Source organism: Tachypleus tridentatus, chromosome 7, assembly GCF_004210375.1.
Source record: "Tachypleus tridentatus isolate NWPU-2018 chromosome 7, ASM421037v1, whole genome shotgun sequence".
Taxonomy (NCBI): Eukaryota; Metazoa; Arthropoda; class Merostomata; order Xiphosura; family Limulidae; genus Tachypleus; species Tachypleus tridentatus.
This window is the reverse complement of record NC_134831.1, coordinates 93,918,509-93,940,238: the sequence shown is the minus strand read 5'-3', so window position 1 is coordinate 93,940,238 and position 21,730 is coordinate 93,918,509. Positions and strand designations below refer to the sequence as shown.

General features: G+C 32.8%; 1 protein-coding gene across 1 annotated transcript in view; it reads right to left on the bottom strand.

The window, feature by feature from the left end:
* LOC143256211 (uncharacterized) overlaps positions 1–18,904 on the bottom strand; it is a 120,562-nt gene extending 101,658 nt beyond the window's left edge. Inside the window, exon 1 of the mRNA XM_076513097.1 lies at positions 18,735–18,904. Within this exon, the coding sequence (XP_076369212.1) occupies positions 18,735–18,746 (12 nt within the window). The 5' untranslated portion in view covers positions 18,747–18,904. The remainder of the gene's footprint in view (positions 1–18,734) is intronic.
* Positions 18,905–21,730: the final 2,826 nt, after the last annotated feature.

Below are 21,730 nucleotides of genomic sequence, written 5' to 3'. Positions count from 1 at the left end.
ACAACATCAGGCTAAGAAGGTTTCAATATTTAAACTAATTATGCATTACAAAGACTTTTAGCACTCAAGAACTGTCTGGGATTTATTTTAGTGCACAGCTATACAATGAACTGTCTGCTGCATCACTGCAGGATTTTAACCAAGAATGTTTTGGACTAAAATGTACAAACCATTTCAACTGATGTATTTTACTGGCGTCCAATGCCTCGTAGATTAATCTGTTCTAATCCTGTCTACAACAATTTCAATTTGAAGATAGACTTTTAGAGGTGCTGATGAGTAATAAAACTGAATCAAGAATCTATGCGTCCCACGCTTGGTGTATTGCTGGCGCACAAAAATATAGCTAATAGAAATGGAAAAAAAGGTCTCAGAGATTAATTTACTTTAATCCTGTTTAAAAGAATTTCAAGTACCGCAGCTATTGCAGATTCTCTCTTGTTTTGTTTGTTTGTTAAGCACAAAGATATACAATGAGTTATATGTGTTATATTTTACAATATTTTACATTTTATAACATACAGTTTCACGATTTTAATCGTTTTCTTTGTGTAAGTTTATTATTTAGTTTTACATTTTATAACCTACAGTTTCACGGTTTTAAACATTTTCTTTATGCAAGTTTATTATTTAGTTTTACATTTTATAATCTACAGTTTCACGGTTTTAATCATTTTCTTTACGTAAGTTTATTATTTAGTTTTACATTTTATAACCTACAGTTTCACGGTTTTAATAATTTTCTTTGTGTAAGTTGATTATTTAGTTTTACATTTTATAATCTAGAGTTTCACAGTTTTAATCATTTTCTTTGTGTAAGTTGATTATTTGGTTTTACATTTTATAACCTACAGTTTCACGGTTTTAATCATTTTCTTTATGTTAGTTTATTATTTAGTTTTACATTTTACAACCTAGAGTTTCACAGTTTTAATCATTTTCTTTGTGTAAGTTGATTATTTAGTTTTACATTTTATAACCTACAGTTTCACGGTTTTAATCATTTTCTTTGTGTATTTTTATAATTTATTTTTACATTTTATAACCTAGAGTTTCACAGTTTTAATCATTTTCTTTGTGTAAGTTGATTATTTAGTTTTACATTTTATAACCTACAGTTTCACGGTTTTAATCATTTTTTTGTGTAAGTTTATAATTTATTTTTACATTATATAACCTAGAGTTTCACACTTTTAATCATTTTCTTTGTGTAAGTTGATTATTTAGTTTTACATTTTATAACCTAGAGTTTCACGGTTTTAATCATTTTTTTGTGTAAGTTTATTGTTTAGTTTTACATTTTATAGCCTGCAGTTTCACGGTTTTAATCATTTTCTTTATATTAGTTTATTGTTTAGTTTTACATTTTATAGCCTGCAGTTTCACGGTTTTAATCATTTTCTTTATATTAGTTTATTATTTATTTTTACATTATATAACCTAGAGTTTCACACTTTTAATCATTTTCTTTGTGTAAGTTGATTATTTAGTTTTACATTTTATAACCTAGAGTTTCACGGTTTTAATCATTTTTTTGTGTAAGTTTATTATTTAGTTTTACATTTTACAACCTAGAGTTTCACAGTTTTAATCATTTTCTTTGTGTAAGTTTATTATTTAGTTTTACATTTTATAACCTACAGTTTCACGGTTTTAATCATTAAGTTTATTGTTTAGTTTTTGCTTCCATTTGTTTTATTTACTTTTCGTGCTACTTAACATATTGTTGTAAATCTTGGGATTAGGATAACACCGTTATGAAGGTTATTAAAATAACACTGTTAAAGATATGATGACTAATTGCCTTCCTTCTAGTCTTACACTGCTAAATTAGGGACAGTTAGCGCAGGTAACCCACGTCTAGCTTTGCACGAAATTCAAAACAAACAAACAAACACTGAAATCTAACTAATATATCGCAATTGTTTGGAACCTAAAACATATTTATAACTAACGTGTCTCGGTCTTCTTAAATATATTAACTATCCTATCTTAAGTTTTTGGAATCGATTAGCTAACTTAACATAATACTTTAAACTAAGTTAATTAAAGAAAAAGGAAAAAAAAAAAACCTTAAAGCCAGCTCTTATCATTCATACAGCTATGAAACTTTTTAAACTCACTTAAATTTACTGTCTCCAAGACATTTAAAGGCAAACCATCCTGTTAATAAAATGAAACTGTCTAAGCTGATTTCTACCTTACCAACATTTATATTCGTTTTCCATAGTCCTACTGTTCTCGCTATTGAGTGTGAGGAAACATTGTACGAGTACATCATCACTATCAGTTCACTTTACCTCTTAAATACCTCAATCAGATCCTCTCTAATTCTTATTCATTCTATATAAAGCAGTTTCAAAGATCTCAATTCTATCCTCATACGAAAGACCATCCTCGCAACGCCACTCTAGTAACCCTCTTTTGAACCTTTTCTAATAATTCAATGTCCTTCCTAAAGTAAGAAGCACAAGACTGAACACAATATTCATAAGCAGTGACTTGTACAATGAAATTATAATCTCTTTAGATTTGTATTCAATATTTCTGTTGATACAATCTAAAATCCTGTTTGCCCTACTACTAGTAACAACACATTGCATGGATGCTTTAAGAGACTGATCAATCATTATACTAAAATTCATTTTTTAATGACACTGTCAAGTTATTCCCATCCAAATTATATTTATAATTTTAAATTATGATAACCCACATGCATTATCTTGCTTTATTATAATTAAAACCCATCTATCATTCATCTGTCCAACTCACTAACTGATCTAAATCATTTTGTAAATCAGCAGCATCCTCTTCATAGCCACCAACACCCAAGACCTTGATATCGTCTGAATATGTAAGTAATGTATTAAATATTCCTTCATCTATGTCATTGACATAAATCAAAACGAGCAATAGTCCTAAGACTGAACCCTGAGGTACTACGCTTGTGACATTAATCCAGTTTGACTATATGTAAACAACCCTCTGTTTTCTTCCATCCAAATTGGATACTTCATTCCTTCTCCAACTATAGAGATAATATTTCACATGTGGCTAAGGGCTTTTGGAAATCCAGATACACTAAAAATACACATGTTCCCTTATCTACATAAGAACTAAACTTTTTAAAGAATACCTAAACATTTGTAAGGCAAGATTTTCCCTCAGTGAAACCACGTTGTCTGACTATCCAATAAACTTCTAAACTTTATTAAAATGACTGTAAAAAGCATATTTTATCGGATTTTCCAAAACATTCTCAGAACTGAATTCTATTAACTAACATACGTTAAGCTTTTGGAATCTATTAAAAACGTACCTCAAGATTTTAGAAACTATTAATTGACATATTCCAGTCTTCTGGAAACTTAGCTAACATATTTCAAACATCTCACTGGTATTAACCATCATTCTAAACCCATTGGACTGTCACATCTTGGATAATAGATTTAACGCTTTTGGTTAGTATTAACCATCATTTTCCAAGCTACTGGACTGTTACAAATTAGCTATAGAATTTCAATCTTGTGGTTCGTCTTAACCAGTACCTAATGGACATTGTTCGCTAATGTTTTCAATTCAACGTACCGTTGGAACGTTATATGTTTTCTACGTTAAAAATGACTGCTTAATAGTCGTTGCTTGTAACTTGTGGTAAAAAGAGCTAAAGCATTAGAAAAATCCAGACACTTTTATTATAACGCATTTCCCAATGGAGCTAGAGTTACTTTATAACGGTTCCTATTTCTTCTTGATAGCAGCGCCATCTGTCGTTCATATCATAAACAGCTCGTTTAGTACGGTGGAGATTATTGTTATCTTTAGGACAGGAGAGCTGGAAGTGAAAACTTTTATTAATTTGTTCAGAAAGAGGATATATCCTTTATCATTTCGACAGAGTGGAAAATCTACGCTACAACTCTAAAGAATTATCAAGTGGCAAACTTAATATTTTATTTTTTTAGCCTGTGGTTTTAACAGGAAGGTTTAACCTGTTCAGTGCCGTAGACGAGATAACTAGTCCAAGCCGATCGATAACACAGTGCCACGGACGAGTTAATTCGATCTCAATAATACCTAACTTCAACGCTAGATTTCAGCACTATACATGCATTTGACCTACTTACATATTGTTTCACTTTCGATTCAAAATGGCGTCACGAAATAGGTTACAAAATGAAGAAGCATTAGAGTTGTATTTTGAACTTGGTTCGGAGTTGTCGTAGCAGCTGAAATACTTGGCAGTCAACAGGTAAAATATCCGATGTAGTCGTGAAATTAATAGATTTTCATTTTTATTATCAGCAAAGTACATAAAGACTTGTTGGTATGTGTTAATAAAAATTAGAAGTTACAAAACAAAATGGTGGGAACAAGTTTGAAGAGAATACGTCTAAATCTGTTTATTTCGTATTCAAAATTGACTAAAATTTGCAGAGCTAAAAGTTTAATTAAATGTATAAATCTTGATGTTAAGATTCATACACGATTTGTACTCCGCTGGGACTGCGGTAAGTCTAGGAATTTATAACGTTAAATTCAGAAATTCGATTCCCCTCGGCGGATACAGTGGATAGCCAGATGTGGCCTTTCTATAAGAAAACACATACACTCATACAGGACGTTTTTCTAAGAATTTTTTATCAACTTTGAAAAGTAACGGTATATCACAAATATAATTTTTTCCTCTTGTTTCTGCTGTTATAACCACTCATAATAAACAACATATACGTTACATGCGTTTAAGTGTTGCTAAATTACGTTTATCAGTATAAAAAACCCAGCAGGCAAAAGGCATGATAAGGCTGCGAAGAAAATGAAAACATAAAAACATGTCCATACACATATTGACATGTAACTAAAATCATAATACGACATGTAAACTAATCAGTTGTTTCAATTATAAAGGGTCTTTGTGACATGCCTTGCTGAAGACACTCTAACCTGATATGGCCAGGTTTTTAGGTCGCTGGACTCGTAATATTAAGGGTCGCGGGTTCGTATCCCTGTCACAAGAAACATGCTCGCCCTTTCAGCCGTGGGGGTCTTACAAAGTGATGGCCAATCTCATTATTCGTTATTAAAAGAGTCGCCCAAGAGTTGGCGGTGGGTGGTGAAGACTAGCTGTATTTCCTCTAGTTTTACACTACTAAATTAGGAACGGCTCGCGAAAACAGCCCTTGTGTAACGTTGTGCGAAATTCAAAACAAACAAAGAAACTCTACCGTGTCTGATATATGACATGTGTTGCTGAAAACACGTTACCGTGAGATTAAAATAAATTAAGTCACCTTTGATTTAAACAGTAACTTGTTCGTCTATTCAGTGGCTTCCCTCTATTACGTGTGATGCTAAGAAACATAATTTACATTTGGTTGTGTATCTTTAATTTTATTTTGAATAAAGCTACACGAGAGATATCTGCAATAGCTAGCCCTAATTTTCAAATTATAGACTAAAAGGAAAGCAGCCAATCAACGTAACCCACCGCCACCTTACCTTAAGAAAAAATAAAAGAAAGTAATGGTGTGACTGTTTGTTAGTTTGCAGACAATGTTTTGTTAACTTTTCTATCTTGTTCGAGGTAAATGGTCCAGATGTGACAAAAAATCCAGGATTGACAGAATCATTCTCGGTGTTTCTAAGAAAGTTTGTGATCATTGTTCCGGAGCATGAAATACAAATCAGGTTCAACTGAACTTGGTGAAAGTAAACATTCTTACTAGTTCTAAGAACTTTTAGACAAATTAGTTTTAAATGAACTTGGTGAAAATAAATATAAACACCTTACTGGTTCTAAGAACTTTTAGATAAACCAGGTTTAACTGAATGTGGTGAAAATAAACAGAAACACCTTACTGGCTCTAAGAACTGTTAGACAAACCAGGTTTAACTGAACTCGCCTTTTGTGGCTCCAAAATATGTAAAGCAATTTGAATTTGATATTCCAGAAAAAAACAGTTTTTCTGTCGTGAAATATATATGCAAAAACGGCTCGTTTGGGTTGAGAAAATATTTTACATAGAAGAGCGAACAACGTTTCGACCTTCTATGTAAAATATTTTCTCATCCCAACTAGCCGTTTTTGCATATATATTTCTCTACAAGTGGGTTTTCTCGACATCACTGAGTTTTTCTGTCGATTCCAGTACAAGAGAAATATTTAATACAGAGGATAAGAGTATGAACTTTATTTGTAAATATTCTAGGAATTTCATGGATAATCTAGATGTTCACGAAACAGTTGTGTATTCAATATATTAGAATGGATTAAAACATACATCTAGCTTTAAATGGATGGGCAAACGAAAATAAAATACTACCACTACATGGCTTTAATTGATTAGACCACTTACAATAGACGACTATTTAGATATGGCTTTAATAGATTAGACCACTTACAATAGACGACTATTTAGACGTGTCTTTAATCGATTAGAACACTTACAAAAGACGACTATTTAGATATGTCTTTAATCGATTAGACCACTTACAATACACGACTATTTAGATGTGGCTTTAATCGATTAGACCACTTACAATAGACGACTATTTAGATATGTCTTTAATCGATTAGACCACTTACAATAGACGACTGTTTAGATGTGTCTTTAATTCACCAGAATAGTTACGGTAAACATGCTGTCCACTCTAAAGTTGTTTCAAACTTAAATGTTCATTATTATGTCAAGATATTAAACGATAACTAAACAGTTTACTAACACGTACCTATCAAACACAGTTTGGTTTCAACTTTAGTTTTTTCTATTACCTGAGCCTGTTTGTTATATCACAAGAAACCAAAACCTCTGGTGGATCATAGAAATCTTGAAGTCTGGTCACGCTAAAATTACAATTAATTTCTCGCGGTAGTCACAGCAAAGTTAGCTCGTTTATTAGTTTATTCTAACAAATAAACATGTCAGGTCACCCCACATTTAATGTCACAATTATTAGTGGAACGTTTGCTATTACACATTACGAATATTTTGTCTACGTTTGACTTTGGATAGTAGCCAATTAAAAAATTCTGTTCTGTTTGGCTGCGGCTTCATGCCTATGAACTAGTACAATTTGTTTCTGAAACTCGTGAGGGAATACGCAAATTATAGTAATTTAATAATAAGTAACACACTCAATAAATAGCGCTCTGTTAAAACACTAGAAAGTTACGACTTAATGTAAAAAATTCAAATTCCAGGTGCTGATGTAACTTGGCTACAATGAAGTCAAACGAAAGAATTGTTCGTATGACGTCATAAGCCTAACATTCAGGTATATGTTGGACACCGTATATATCGTTTCACAAGAAGCTGGTAGCCCTAAAATTGAATGTAACCGCATTAAACGTCTTCTACTTTTATTGTGTTAAAGTATAAATAAGTCGAGAAGTAAGTACTACAGATTAATTAGTTTGAAACACTCTAAGTTTATTACAAGTGTCATATGACATGTGCAGTTCGTACGAGGTAACTTGGATACTAGAAATATGGTTTGTTTGAAATTAAGCACAAAGCTACACAGTGGGCTATTTGTGCTCTGCCCACAACGGGTATCGAAACTCGGTTTCTAGTTGTGTGACTCCGCATAGATACTGCTGCTGTGTCACTGTGGGACAGATAGTAAGAGAAATTACAAATTTCGGTTAGGCCTCATGAGGTTAAGTTGATACTTCTACTTAACACTAATTTAAATACGCTGTTAAGGTGAAACTGCCATCCATATCTACAATTTAAACACACAAAAGTGTTTACAGTAAGTTCAATAAACAAAATGCACTTTCTATTTGTTCCAAGTTCAGTAGTGTTTACAATAAGTTAAACAAACAAAATACACTTTCTATTTGTTCCAAGTTCAGTAGTGTTTACAATAAGTTAAACAAACAAAATACACTTTCTATTTGTTCCAAGTTCAGTAGTGTTTACACTAAGTTAAACAACAAAACTATTTGTTCTCAGGATAGTAGTGTTAACACTGTATCACAAGAATCTGATAACTTTGTACGTTGAATATCATACTGTTTAGTAAACAACATGCATATTTTATATACGTAGCCGTTTACAGTCACGTATGATCTATTTCACATAACCTTAAGTTGTTATTTCCGTATTACGTAACTTATCTTTCTGTTTACTTTTTTTATATTTTCATTTTGACTAAGCTTCATTCATTCATTCACAATTAGATTCCATCAAGGAACATAGGGCCGCAATCGCTTGTGGATTCTTCAACAGGTATTTAAGTGAGTAGGTTGTTAGCCCGCTGCACCGAGCCGTTCCTAATTTAATAGTGTAAGACTAGAGGGAAGACAGCTAGTCATCACCACCCACCGCCAACTCTTGGGCTACTCTTTTACCAACGAATAGTGGGATTGACCATCACATTATAACGCCCCCACGGCTGGGAGGGCGAGCATGTTTGGCGCGATGCGGGCGCGAACCCACGACCCTCAGATTACGAGTCGCACGCCTTACGCGCTTGGCCATGCCGGGCCTTGACTAAGCTTAAGAGGTCTATAATGCTGAACATCAGTGTTCGATAAACCCGGTGAGTCTAGCGCAAATATTCTATTCAGGACACTGGTGCTGAAAATCGAGCAAAGCTTACACGTTTACGGCAAGGTATTTTGTCGTACTACGTGATCCAGTGAAACTACACCCTTGTGCAAATTAATTGAAACAAATGGTCATTTTACAATATTTTCAGCATGGAGGCCGGTGTAGGCTCGCTGAACTCGCTGATTTCCTTTAATAGTCATTTTTTCACACAGACGGCATCATTAGCTGTGGTTTTCAGTACGGTCGATCTATTTTTGGGATATATGACGAAATTTTGGGGAATATTACGTCATTCGAAATTGCGTTAGAAGGGCAAGGAGACCAGTCAAAAAATAACTTCTTACCAACTTAATGAAGAAAAAACGGTATCAATGGGGTCTGAAATACAAGAACTGGACACAAGAACAATGAAGGAAGGTGTTATTCAGTGACGAGACTCATTTCTTCGTACAGGGTTAAAGAAGTCTACATGTTCGCAGATCTCCAGGTGAGAAACTTCGAGAATCTCACATCAATCAGTTCGTAAAACATCCCTTGAAGAAGATGTTTAGGAGCTTTTTCAGCTACTATGGCGTCGGAGGCTTACATATCGTAGAAGGTATGATGCGAGGACCACAGTACATCGAAGTTTTGCAGAGAAGAGTCGTTTCAGAATTGAAAAAGAGATTTCCAGATGGATCTGGCATTTTTCTGCAACATCTGGCTCCGTGCCACACATCGAAACTTGTGAAGAATTTTATGACTACAACGCGAATAAAGGTGCTGGACTGGCCTGGAAACTCTCTGGACTTAAATCCTATTGAAAATCTTTGGGCAATTTGTAAAGAAAGACTTCGGGGGAAAAGACTGTACTACGAAAGATAAGCTAATTGAGGTCATAATTGAGGTGTGGTACCACGATCCAAAAATTAGTAAAGATTGCAGTCAACTCGTGGACTTGATGCCAAAGCGGATTAATGATCTTCTGAAAAATAAAGGCGGTCATATCATGTATTAATTTGTGAGTAATTTCGGGTTCTCAGAAATAAAACGCAAAAAATTGAAAAAAATCGTAATTTTCCGTCTTGTTTCAATTAATTTACACAAGGGTGTAGCTTTTGATGTCTGTTCCTGTACTTGGAAGAATGGTAGTAGTCATCTGTGATGGTGTGAATTGCGTACAACAGTAAAATGCAGGGCTCAATCCTTATGGTAGGAACAGGAAAAATAGATCATTGCGCAGCTTTACATTTAAAACAAAAAATTATTTCACATCGAAGTGACCACGTGAATATACAAAACTGAACCAGTTTTACACGTCCAAACGGGCATAAAGAAAATGACCATATTTTTATGTTAGATTTGAAATAACCAAAAGTCTATATTTTGTACATATCGAAACGAACGTAAATAAAATGTTCATATAGATCTCTACGTTTGGGGTAATTAATGTTATTTTATAAAGAACAATCTAAATACTATACCTAAGTTAATGATATAAGGAAACATAAGACATATTTAGAAAGAAAGAAAGGTACTTACGTTATGTTAATGCTTATACTAAGTACCAAAGTGCCATCTTTCTTAATTCATCTTGTAGCTACGTATCTACAGGGTGGCCCGTAAGTCCCTACCCATCCATATGTTATTAGGTTATATTCAATTGCGCATGCATTATAAATTTGTTTCTTTTTTTTTCAGAGAAATATGGCCGATTTAAGCCAATTTACACTTGATGTCTCACAGAACATGGCGTCACATAATATTATGCAGCGAGAATGAGGGACAGCACACAGAAACACTAGATACATAAGATATATGGATTGGTAGGGACTTACGGGCCACTCTGTATATAGGGCTGAAGTCCTCACCGCTATGGAACGATGTGGACCTAACTCGTGCAATTTAATTATCATACGAGAAAATGCTTGACTGAAGATTTCTGGTGATGCAGTCAGAGGCCTCTATGGCTAACCACGAGCGTGATATCTGCACGTGCGAGGGTATTAGTTATTATGTTGTATGTACTTCGTGAGAACCAGTCAACTAGTTTTTCTTCAGATACGCCCTTCTTTGTGATGGTAGTTATAAAAGGAAGTTTGGATAACGTAGTAGTGAATCGGAATATTGAAGCTTGGTTAATTATGAGAGGATGCACTAACACCCCACAGCAAGTGTTTCATACTAGTACCTTTATATAGGAATTAACTTAGCAATACTGTACGTAATAGTGCAGAACAGTCTTTCATTGTAACTTCTCTACAATATTATAAAACAGATGTTCATTGTTACTGCTCCATAATATATATATAGAACAGACTTTCATTGTTACTTCTCTGTAACATTATGTCAAAGTCTTTTATTAATATTTCTATGTAATATTATAGAACAATCGTTCATTGTTACTTCTCTATAATACAGTAAAACAGTATTCTGTTGTTGTTTCTTTATAATACTATAGACCAGACTTTCATTCTCACTTCTCTTTAATAGTATAAAACAGTTCTTTATTATTGTTTTACTATATTACTATAAAACAGTTTTTATTGTTGTTTTTTATAATACTGTAAAACTATTTTTCATTGGTTAATTTGGTATAAAAATGTGTAGGCGGATAATGTAACTGATGGTTAACCATAAACTTCCTACTAAAATAGAGTACTGTCAACACCTGTTATCTTTGTTGCTATTTCTAGCAGTAAAGATATTTTATTGTTAATTTTACGTCTGGTTCAAAACCTGAATATGAAAACAGTTTTATTAATATAAATCTAGATGGATGAATCTAGATCGGTGTCACCGAGAACGAGACTTACAAATGGATAGAAGCCTGTGGTGGAGAATGGCCGGTATCGTGCTCTAGGCCTAGGTGAACGCCCGAAGTCGTAAGTAAAAATAGATAACAGGAAGAAAGTTTTAATAGACAATACTTGTGGTGGAGGTGTCTGAGTATTGAACTGAATAAAACATAATAACCTCGCACGTGCAAATATCACGCTCGTGGTTAGGCTTCTGACAGCATCACCAGAAATCGTCAGTCAAGCATTTTCTCGTGCGATAATTAAGTTGCACACTTATTTGTAGAGTTAATAATTACCCCATTGGAGAATTTATTCATGGGTGAACTGCAAGTAAAAAATTAATTCGCTTCTCGAGTAATTCAGCCACATAGTGTTTATTTCAACGATTTCCTCAGGACCTCAGTGTCTTTATTATTTAGCTCTCTAGTGGCTCAGAGGCAAGTTTCAAGGCGTATAATGTTAAAAAACCTGTTTTCGATAACATTGTGTATGTAACCTTGTGCTTAAAAATAAACAAAGAACATTTTCTTTATATATATTTTTTATAATTATACAAGATTGTATATTTTCCTTTTAACCGTTAGAGCTATATGAATTTCTATTATTACTATTTTAATACGCATGCAAATTTTAGTTTTTATTAGTTTCGACAGAACGCGAATTTGTATTGTTTTGTTTGTTTTGGAATTTCGCACAAAGCTACTCGAGGGCTATCTGTGCCAGCCGTCCCTAATTTAGCAGTGTAAGACTAGAGGGAAGGCAGCTAGTCATCACCACCCACCGCCAACTCTTGGGCTACTCTTTTACCAACGAATAGTGGGATTGAACGAATTTGTAAGGTCTGCGAGGTGAAAAAGATAATACATATATCGTGTGTTTCTCCACCAATCTGTAAAGAGGTGTCAGCTAACACCTGACGCTCGCAGTGTTTACACTTTCGTTCTTTGTATTTCAAGCACCGTAAAGAATTCTTCGCCTTTTTATTAACGGTTGAACTGGTTTATCAGCTTTCCCTCCACGAGACCGTAACGTCTGTTGAGATATATTAAATAAAACGTGTGTTGTCTGTAGCAGCGAGTATAATAATATTTGTCAAACCTTAAAGCAATATACTCTTCCGTTCTTCTAACCTTAACATTACATTTATCTGCCATAGCAAATATCCAATACAACAGTGTTCTAACAATGGTTGAAAGTCTAGCAAATAACAAAGTTTTACCTGTTCACTGCGATTGGCAGGTTTAAAAACATAGCGGAAAATTTACTAACTTACGGATTTGCTCTAAAAATAAACAAAGTGTTTATTTTGGGTTTAGCAGTGAAAATAAAAACAACCCAGATTCCAACCCTCGTTTCACCATAAAGTTGTGATTTAATTAGAACTTGAAAAGAGAAATGTATGTAAACTGAAAATCTCCAAATGTATATCTGTCTCACCTAATTATCGCTTATACCACGGACCGTTTCTGACGTTACACCAGGGTTGAACATATATCTCCGTTGAAGAATTGGAATTTTAAAGTTTCTTCGACGTTTCATGTGTCATACAAAAACCGATTGATACAAATTGGCTGAATGCATGTATACGTCGGGATATTTCAGAGAAAGAATAGCCACGTTCGTAAATCAGGAAAATAAAAACCCAGTATTTGCTCGTATATTTATTTACCAGGATTTCTGCTCTAATTCATGTTTCTGAATTCTAAACATGAATAAGTTATCATGTGAATACATGATTCATAGCTGACATTTTAAAAACATTCTTGTAAATTCTCGGAAGGTATGAGAAACATTTAATAATTCGTAAGCAATATATTTTTGTTAAATTTAATGTAGGTTAAAAATAAACTACCAAACTACAATGGATTGAACCAGATGAACTGTATCAAACTACAATGAATTGAACCAGATGAACTGTACCGACATTAACTAAAGCACGATATAAATAAAATAAAAAAATGTTAAAATCATATTGTTGTTGTAATTAACGTCCGTTTAATTAATTTTATGAAGTTGTAATTAAAGTCTGTTTGATTAATATTATAAACCAGAGCATGCCATTGTAATTAAAGTCTGTTTGATTAACATTATAAACCAGAGCATGCCATTGTAATTAAAGTCTGTTTAATCAACATTATAATCTGGAACATTTTGATGCTGTAATTAATGTCTGTTTAATTAATATTATAAACTGGAACATATTGAACATTGTAATTAACGTCTGTTTAATCAATATTATAAAACATTTTTGTAATTAATGTATGTTACATTAATATTATACATCGGAACATATTGTTGTAATTAATGTTTGTTTAATTAATATTATAAACTGGGACATATTGTTGTAATTAATGTCTGTTTAATCAACATTATAATCTGGAACATATTGATGCTGTAATTAATGTATGTTACATTAATATTATACATCGGAACATATTGTTGTAATTAATGTATATTTAATTAATATTATAAACTGGAACGTATTGCTGTAATTAATTAATGTGTAACTGATATTATAAATTGAATCATATTGATGCTGTAATTAATGTCTGTTTAATTAATATTATAAACTGGAACATATTGAACATTGTAATTAACGTCTGTTTAATTAATATTATAAAACATTTTTGTAATTAATGTATGTTACATTAATATTATAAACTGGAACATATTGAACATTGTAATTAACGTCTGTTTAATTAATATTATAAAACATTTTTGTAATTAATGTATGTTACATTAATATTATACACCGGAACATATTGTTGTAATTAATGTATGTTTAATTAATATTATAAACTGGAAAATATTGTTGTAATGAATGTATATTTAATTAATATTATAAACTGGAACATATTGTTGTAATTCATGTATATTTAATTAATATTATAAACTGGAACATATTGTTATAATGAATGTATATTTAATTAATATTATAAACTGGAACATGTTGTTGTAATTAATGTCTGTTTAATTTAATTTATAAACTGGGACATGTTGTTGTAATTAATGTCTGTTTAATTTAATTTATAAACTGAAACATATTGATGTTGTCGTTAACGTCTGATTAATTAACATTATAAACAGAGTATAGTGGAGTTTTAGTTGTTATGCACGCACAAAAAGGAAACAGGACTAACATTTTGTTTATATTGTTTATCCTGCACAAAAAAGTCATTCTTGACAATGGTGTTAAGCAAGTCTTTCATATCGAATCAGCTTCTACAATATCTTTCATCCAAGATTACCCATCTCCATCTAAACAATAAAGATTCACCTGGAATGGTGTTTCCACAGTAACAGACTTAACAAGATATGAAATACTTCATCTAACTCTCTTTTTTCTTGTTATACCAGAAAACTGTGTATAAACTATTAGTTCTATCAATAAGCAGAAAACTGTGTGTAAACTATTAGTTCTATCATTGACCAGAAAACTGTGTACAAACTATTAGTTCTATCATTGACCAGAAAACTGTGTGTAAACTATCAGTTCTATCATTGACTAGAATACTGTGTATAAACTATCAGTTCTATTATTGACCAAAAAACTGTGTGTAAACTATTAGTTCTATCATTGACCAGAAAACTGAGTGTAAACTTTTAGTTCTATTATTGACCAGAAAACTGTGTGTAAACTATCAGTTCTATCATTGACTAGAATACTGTGTATAAACTATTAGTTCTATCATTGAACAGAAAACTGTGTGTAAACTATTAGTTCTATCAATAAGCAGAAAACTGTGTGTAAACTATTAGTTCTATCATTGACCAGAAAACTGTGTATAAACTATCAGTTCTATTATTGACCAAAAAACTGTGTGTAAACTATTAGTTCTATCATTGACCAGAAAACTGTGTGTAAACTATTAGTTCTATCATTGAACAGAAAACTGTGTGTAAACTATTAGTTCTATCAATAAGCAGAAAACTGTGTGTAAACTATTAGTTCTATCATTGACCAGAAAACTGTGTATAAACTATCAGTTTTATTATTGACCAGAAAACTATGTATAAACTATCAGTTTTATTATTGACCAGAAAACTGTGTATAAACTATCAGTTTTATTATTGACCAGAAAACTGTGTGTAAACTATTAGTTCTATCATTGACTAGAAAACTGTGTATAAACTATTAGTTTTATTATTGACCAGAAAACTGTGTGTAAACTATCAGTTTTATTATTGACCAGAAAACTATGTATAAACTATCAGTTTTATTATTGACCAGAAAACTGTGTGTAAACTATTAGTTCTATCATTGACTAGAAAACTGTGTGTAAACTATTAGTTCTATCATTGACTAGAAAACTGTGTGTAAACTATTAGTTCTATCATTGACTATAAAACTGTACATAAACTATTAGTTCTATCATTGACTAGAAAACTGTACATAAACTATTAGTTCTACCAATAAAGGATGTGCTTATTCTCAGACTTCACGATGATTGCTGACTTTTTGATTCATTTAGGTACACTAACCAAGTCAAATATTTTTGTCTCCTGGTGGTGTAATTTTTCACCTCGAGTCATAAAGATATTGACCTTGAAATTTTAATAAGGCAACACCCAGAGAAAAGAAGTTATAGGACTGATAAAGATCCTAAATTCAAAATGAACAGCAAGGAGACTAAGTAATGGTGTTAGTGGGGTTTTAGTTTAAGGAAAGTCGTTTCTACGTCTTGAAAACAATGAATTGTGTTTGTAAATCTAGTTTCTGTAAGTCTAGAGACTAAGAACAAGTGTTTGAAGGTGTTTGTCGGCCTTGAGACCGAGGAAAAGTGTTTGTAAGTCTTGAGAATAACAAAAGGTGTTGTAAAATCTTGAGACTGAGGAAAGATGTTTGTAAGTCTTGAGACTAAGGAAAGGTGTTTGTAAGTCTGAGACTGAGGAAAGATGTTTGAAGGTGTTCGTAGGTCTTGAGCCAGAAGAATGATGTTTTTAAGTCTTGAGACAAAGGCAAGATGTTGTTAAGTCTTGCAACTGATGGAAGATGTTTGTAAGTCTTGAGACTGATGGAAGATAAGCTGGAGACTAATAAAAGGTGTTTATAGGTGTTTACAGGCCTTGAGTTATGGGAATGGTGTTTGTAGGTCTTGAGGCTAAGGAAAGGTGTTTGTAAGTCTGGTGATTAAGAAATGGTGTTTGTAAGTCTGGAGACCAAAGAAAGATGTTTAAAGGTGTTTGTAAGTCTGGAGACAAAGGAAAGGTGTTTGTAAGTCTGGATAATAAGGAATGGTGTTTGTAAGTCTGGTGATTAAGAAATGGTGTTTGTAAGTCTGGAGACAAAGGAAAGGTGTTTGTAAGTCTGGAAACAGGGAATGGTGTTTGTAAGTCTGGAAACAGGGAATGGTGTTTGTAAGTCTGGAGACAAATGAATGGTGTTTGTAAGTCTGGAACAAATGAATGGTGTTTGTAACCCTTGAGATTAACGAAATGTGTTTATAAGTCTTCAGACTTACAACAACAAAATATTAACAAAACTGTTGAAAATTTCGATTTTATCGCATTTAAAGAACTAAAAGTTTCGCATGTCGAAGGTTTAGCAAGTAAGACTAACAATGTTTGTTTCTTTGTTGTTAAGCGCAAAACCACACAAATGACTATCTATGATCTGTCCTAAACGGTCATCGAAACCAGATTTTTAGTATTATGAGCTCATACATTTACCCTCTGAGTCATCGTGGGAGAAGAGGGGGCTGGCTAACAAGAAAAATTGTATAACAACAGAAATTAACAAGAAAGTTTGTATAATGACTGAGGTTCACATTATAGTTAACAGGAAAGATGTGATGACAAGATACATTAACCGAAGAGCTAACTTTCTTGATTCTATAGTAACTGATGTTAACAAAGAATTTAACAAGAAAGATTGTCTCTATATTAAATCACTAAGGTTAACAGAAAGGTTAAGAAGGAGTGTATTTCACGACTGAGGTTAACAGAAGGGTTAAGAAGGAGTGTATTTCACGACTGAGATTAACAGAAAGGTTAAGAAGGAGTGTATTTCACGACTGAGATTAACAGAAAGGTTAAGAAGGAGTGTATTTCACGACTGAGGTTAACAGAAGGGTTAAGAAGGAGTGTATTTCACGACTGAGATTAACAGAAAGGTTAAGAAGGAGTGTATTTCACGACTGAGGTTAACAGAAGGGTCTGAAAACACAAAATTAGAGAAGACAATATGTGAAATCAAAGTCCATGTTTACAGTCCTGATAAATCACCACTTGGTATCAAAAAGTCCTAAATATTGCGTAAATAAACTTCACCTTGTCCAACTTATTTTTTTAGTGAACTTCATTTCAGCCGTTTGTATTACTAGATTAGTTAGTTAGTTGTACAACTTATCACAGCGTGTCCAAATGCAGTTCTGGACAACTTATAGTTGTACAACTTATCATAGCTTGTCCAAATGTAGTTCTGGACAACTTATAGTTGTACAACTTATGATAACCTGTCCAAATGTAGTTCTGGAAAACTTATCATAGCCTGTCCAAATGTAGTTCTGGACAACTTATCCTAACCTGTCCAAATATAGTTTTGGACAACTTATAGGTTTACAACTTATCATAACCTGTCCAAACGTAGTTCTGGACAACTTATAGTTGTACAACTTATCATAGCCTGTCCAAATGTAGTTCTGGACAACTTATAGTTGTACAACTCGTCATAGCCTGTCTAAATGTAATTCTGGACATCTTATCATAACCTGTCCAAATGTAGTTTTTGACAACTTATAGGTTTACAACTTATCATAACCTGTCCAAATGTAGTTCTGGACAACGTATAGTTGTACAACTTATCATAGCCTGTCCAAATGTAGTTCTGGACAACTTATAGTTGTACAACTTCTCATAACCTGTCGAAATGTAGTTCTGGACAACGTATATCGCCTATTTATACGTAATTATGAACATGTTACAATTTTATAACTTATCATAGCCTGTCCATATTTATCCACTTTAGATGTATCGCCTGGTTATAATAACATTTAATAAATGTAACAATAGTTCTTATATAACTCACTTCAACTGTTACATGTTGTCACAAGAAATGATTTAACAAAGAAAATAACAATAGTTATTATGTAACCCACCTCAACTATACCATTCGTCATTGTAAACAATATTGTATTACGTGAGCTAGTTTATCTCGATATAATTACTTCCAAAGACCTAAAGTAACTGTTACTACGTTGAATTTATAACAAATCAAATACATTCGAAGGAACGTAATCAATAAGTTAGACAACTAAATTAAAATTATAGTTCAACAGTCGTTTCTTATGTAAAGGAAACAACCATCAGCCGCCTTAAATTATTTATTAATAACCCGAACTAAACGTCATGTTGCTATACGAGAAATAATACATATGCTAACGTGCTCTTTTCCTACCTGGATCGTCATATCGGTTTGGTGTGGTTGATGGTTTCGGCTGCTCTGCCACGTCTGGTTCCACTGTTAGCCGTTTTAACCAGTAATTGCCCGTGGCCTACTCGATCTGCACTACTTCACAGTACTAGGCCTGAAGGCCAATAGTTTCTCCAGCAGGGTGTCGCTTCACAGTGATACGTACCAACACGTGGCTGTATATATAAGTCATTAGACTGGCTAGCGACATGTCACGCAAAAAATGACGAAGGTGAAATTAGAAACAACAGTTCTAACTGCGAAAACAAAAAAATTGTGGTACTTTGGTTTTGGCCCGGCATTGCCAGGTAGTTAAGGCACTCGACTCACAATCTGAGGGTCGCGGGTTCGAATCCCCATCACACCAAACATACTCGCCCTTTCAGCCGTGGGGGCGTTATAATATGACGGTCAATCCCACTATTCGTTGGTAAAAGAGTAGCCCAAGAGTTGGCGGTGGGTGGTGTTGACTAGTTGCCTTCCCTCTAGTCTTACACTGCTAAATTAGGGACGGCTAGCGAAGATATCCCTCGAGTAGCTTTGTGCGAAATTCAAATACAAACAAACAAATTCAGTGCAAGCACACCAGAGCAGCACCTATCGGAGGGTTTGGAAAACTTTTGTAACAATATTCACTTCTTTTTTAGAAGTACCGGAATAAATTTTGAACATATTGTTTTTTATTCTTATCTGGCTTGAACAATGAAATATTTTGACATGGGACTACAATCTCACTGGTGCTTTCATAACAAAAACACGTGCAAGGAAACGTTACGTGACATATTGACATAAAACATTTATGTTGAAGATGGTGTAACCGTAATACACGTCATAACAACACTGTGAGAAGAAGGTGTTAAAACAAATGTTATTTGTTTTGTTATTTTTACCTCCGAGACATAACAAGCACAAGAAAATTAACTATTTTTTTATGAAATGTGTTATTTCTGCTGTTCAAATGACGTCCTCTTTCTGTTTTATTGTAAGTTATACTTTCGGGACCAAAGTCAATGTGCGAGTGGAATATGACATTTTCAAGACTTGGATGGAAGCTGTCGGTTCTAATTTAATGTAATATATATTTTTTAATATTCAGACAGAATTTTGTGACTCTGGTGTTGATTGTTTTTAACTTTTGTGTTTCAGAATTTTTACCTCAGGTAAGGTGAATTTGAATTAGTACCTCTGAGACTTTGAAAGCAGAACGCCTATTTCTGGAACTTTCAGTAAACGTAAAATCAGAGTTCCGAATGAACCAATAAATTATTAATATTACATATAGGATTAACCTGTAATACGTCATTGATATCACACATAGGATTAACCTGTAATACGTCATTAATATTACACATAGGATTAACTGTATTACGTCATTGATATCACACATAGGATTAACCTGTAATACGTCATTAATATTACATATAGGATTAACCTGTAATACGTCATTAATATTACATATAGGATTAACCTGTAATACGTCATTGATATCACACATAGGATTAACCTGTAATACGTCATTAATATTAAATATAGGATTAACTGTATTACGTCATTGATATCACACATAGGATTAACCTGTAATACGTCATTAATATTAAATATAGGATTAACCTGTAATACGTCATTGATATCACACATAGGATTAACCTGTAATACGTCGTTGATATCACACATAGGATTAACCTGTAATACGTCATTAATATTACATATAGGATTAACTGTATTACGTCATTGATATCACACATAGGATTAACCTGTAATACGTCATTAATATTAAATATAGGATTAACCTGTAATACGTCATTGATATCACACATAGGATTAACCTGCATTACGTCATTGATATCACACATAGGATTAATCTGCAATATATAAAAACACAGATCTGAACTGTATTGTACGGGTGACATACTTGCTACACTGATATTTAGTTCAAGCTAAATCATCCTACATTTTACAATTGTCACAGCAAATATATTAAAAACGTGAAGAAAAACTTTTTTTTTCACCTAGGTCGTCAGTAGGTTTTACTAAAGTTAATGTAACAAAGAAACAGTGTATTTTACACTAACTACACATATCGTCAGTAGGTTTTACTAAAGTTAATGTAACAAAGAAACAGTGTATTTTACACTAACTACACACATCGTCAGTAGGTTTTACTAAAGTTAATGTAACAAAGAAACAGTGTATTTTACACTAACTACACATATCGTCAGTAGGTTTTACTAAAGATAATGTAACAAAGAAACAGTGTATTTTACACTAACTACACATATCGTCAGTAGGTTTTACTAAAGATAATGTAACAAAGAAACAGTGTATTTTACACTAACTGCACATATCGTCAGCAGGTTTTACTAAAGTTAATGTAACAAAGAAACAGTGTATTTTACACTAACTACACATATCGTCAGCAGATTTTACTAAAGTTAATGTAACAAAGAAACAGTGTATTTTACACTAACTGCACATATCGTGAGCAGGTTTTACTAAAGTTAATGTAACAAAGAAACAGTGTATTTTACACTAACTACACATATCGTCAGTAGGTTTTACTAAAGATAATGTAACAAAGAAACAGTGTATTTTACACTAACTACACATATCGTCAGTAGGTTTTACTAAAGTTAATGTAACAAAGAAACAGTGTATTTTACACTAACTACACATATCGTCAGTAGGTTTTACTAAAGTTAATGTAACAAAGAAACAGTGTATTTTACACTAACTACACATATCGTCAGTAGGTTTTACTAAAGATAATGTAACAAAGAAACAGTGTATTTTACACTAACTACACATATCGTCAGTAGGTTTTACTAAAGATAATGTAACAAAGAAACAGTGTATTTTACACTAACTACACATATCGTCAGTAGGTTTTACTAAAGATAATGTAACAAAGAAACAGTGTATTTTACACTAACTGCACATATCGTCAGTAGGTTTTACTAAAGTTAATGTAACAAAGAAACAGT